The 2,738-nt window shown below is 39.7% G+C and overlaps 1 protein-coding gene across 1 annotated transcript; it reads left to right on the top strand.

Annotated features, from left to right (window-relative positions):
* The first annotated feature begins 373 nt into the window (after positions 1 to 373).
* LOC142431147 (olfactory receptor 7G2-like) lies at positions 374 to 2,192 on the top strand. The gene is made up of 2 exons (XM_075536450.1): positions 374 to 384; positions 1,244 to 2,192. Exons 1-2 carry the CDS (start codon positions 374 to 376, stop codon positions 2,190 to 2,192), a joined length of 960 nt encoding a protein of 319 aa, XP_075392565.1.
* The last annotated feature ends 546 nt before the right edge of the window (positions 2,193 to 2,738 follow it).

Below are 2,738 nucleotides of genomic sequence, written 5' to 3' on the forward strand. Positions count from 1 at the left end.
ATTTATAACATATGTGATGCAAAAGCAGTCCAGAAATAAGAACAGGGTCAAATAAGGTTGAACTGACCTCACAATGTTACAGAATTAGCAATATACACTGTCCCAGGATGAAAGAGAGAATTCATGTGTTGGCTTAATGAGGACCTTTGGATATTGATCCTCCAGGGATATAAACACTGTAAATAGCACCTGCATGACATTACTCTTAAAGACTTCTTTCCCGGAAAGGAGGGATAATACATGACCATATAGCCAGAGATGTTCTTTTTTGCCCAGGAATGTCATAGTCCTTCACACAGCCTTGCTGTCTTTCCTGAGGACAGACCTCCTCTTGTCTACGTCCAGAGTAGATGTCAGCCACTCATCCTCGAGTATGCCAGCCAGGTAACCTGAAGTGCATTAGTTTATGTTTTACAAGTAAGGCAAGTTTTTAACTACAGGGAAACCCAAGAATACGTGCCTGTAATTAAAGTCAATATGGGTAAAAATTGGAGCAGGACTCTCATGGAAATTTTGTTTGTTCACAATGTTCTGGTCAAGTTTCTTTGTAACTTTACATGGGTGTCAAAGAAGTCACAAGTTGTCTCTGTCTCTTACTGTGCCCTAAATTCAAAACAGCCAAAGCTTTTCAAACCATGGTGAATCTGTCTTTCTGTACAGACCTAGAAGTACCTGTTTTATGTGAACAAAATTTCATGATGTTTGCTAGAATTTTAGGGTTACAAAGATACATTGAAACAGAGGGAGAAAACCCAGGCTCATGATCTGAGCAGTTAGGAAGATGGTCCAGGACTGTACTGTGTTGTCTTCAGTAGTGCAGGGGTCATTATGAGTTGAAACTGATTTGATGGCACCTAAGAACATCTCGTCTTCATTCTTAAAGTATCTTAATGTTATCACTAATGTATGTCTCTTATCTCTAGGGAATGACAGAGTGCTCCAGGTTTACTAATCATCGTCCACCAAAGTTTATCATTTTGTTTTTAAATAGATAAAAATTTAAGTGAACATGTAAACATAGATACGGGAAATAATAATAAAATTATACCTTCTAGTCCTTTATAAGTAAAGGTATTTTTTCCTTTTTTAGAAGAACAAAAAATTAACCCAGAAAGTAGACTTTTGGCATCCCCTTTATTCTACTACTCCTTTGCACAAGAGAGAGTCCGCGTCCACTGTTTCTGCTGCTGTTGCAGTTTTCGGGACACACATCTAACTGTGTTTTTCTTGATCTTTCCATCAGAGGCATCAATGGTACAACACCCAGAAACCACACAGTCATTGCAGAGTTCATTCTCCTGGGACTCACAGATGATCCAGAACTTCAGCCCATCATTTTTAGCCTGTTCCTGCTGGTGTACCTGGTCACTGTCCTTGGAAACCTGCTCATTGTCTGGGCTGTCATCTCTGACTCCCACCTGCACACACCCATGTACTTCTTTCTCTCTCATCTCTCCTTTACTGACATCTGTTTAAGCACAACTACCATCCCAAAGATGTTGGTGAACATCCACACACAGAATCAGACCATCACTTTCACAGGCTGCCTCAGCCAGATTTTCTTTGTCATAGCTTTTTGTGCTTTTGAAAATTTTCTCCTAGCAGCAATGGCCTATGATCGCTATGTGGCCATTTGTTCCCCACTGAGGTACACAGTCATCATGAAACCCTGCTTCTGTGGCCTGCTCATGCTGCTTTCCTTGCTAGCTAGTATAATGGTTGCCCTGCTGCACAGTCTGATGATTTTGCATCTGTCTTTCTGCACAGACCTGGAAATCCCTCAGTTTTTCTGTGAACTTGCTCAGCTCCTCAAGATTGCCTGCTCCAGCGCCCTCATTAATAACATCCTTGTCTACTCTGTTACTTCCATTTTGGGAGGTATTCCTCTGTCTGGGATCATATTCTCTTACACCCAAATTATCTCCTCTGTTTTGAGGATTCCATCATCTAGTGGGAAGTATAAATTGTTTTCCACCTGTGGGTCTCACCTGTCAGTTGTCTCATTATTCTATGGGACAGGTGTTGGTGTGTATGTAAGTTCTTTATTTACAGAGTCCTCGACAAAAACGGCAGTGGCCTCAGCGATGTACATTGTAGTGCCCCAAATGATGAATCCTTTCATCTACAGTCTGAGGAACAAGGACATAAAGGTGAGCTTGAGAAAACTCTTTGTTAGGGAGTCTTCTCTGTAATGATTGTATCATCTCTGATAATTTATTGATTACTCAGAACTGTCAGTGATAATACCTTTTTTACCATCAACATCATTCACACTACGTTTAATTTCATCAAATGGCATAATAATATGTTCAAGTTTGTGCTAGGAAAGAGTAGGTTATTTCAACATCCTCAATGATGAAGCCTTTGGGATTAATATTTATGGGATGTTCAGACAGTTTGTTCCTCAAGAAATAAAAGAGCTATCTTTCCTTAGAGGAAATTTAGAGAATTTACCAGAATAGAAAGAAGTCTTGAACATGGTGGCTTCATTCAAGATGTAATTTTCCTCATGATTGCAAATAATCATCACACATGCAGATATGATATCACCGAGAGGATGTACATAAGAAAGAAACACACTGTTTTTCCCAGGCTCATTTTTAATAAAGTCTTCATAGGAGACATTAGATGACATGTGTCCTGTAGGATAAGTGTTTGATGCTAGTGTCCTCTTTCGACCTCCTTTGTTTTGAAACCATTGAATATCATTAACAAGATGAGAGGGTGGCTCTTACATC

The sequence above is a fragment of the Tenrec ecaudatus genome, chromosome 1 (genome assembly GCF_050624435.1).
Source record: "Tenrec ecaudatus isolate mTenEca1 chromosome 1, mTenEca1.hap1, whole genome shotgun sequence".
In the NCBI taxonomy this organism is placed as follows: Eukaryota; Metazoa; Chordata; class Mammalia; order Afrosoricida; family Tenrecidae; genus Tenrec; species Tenrec ecaudatus.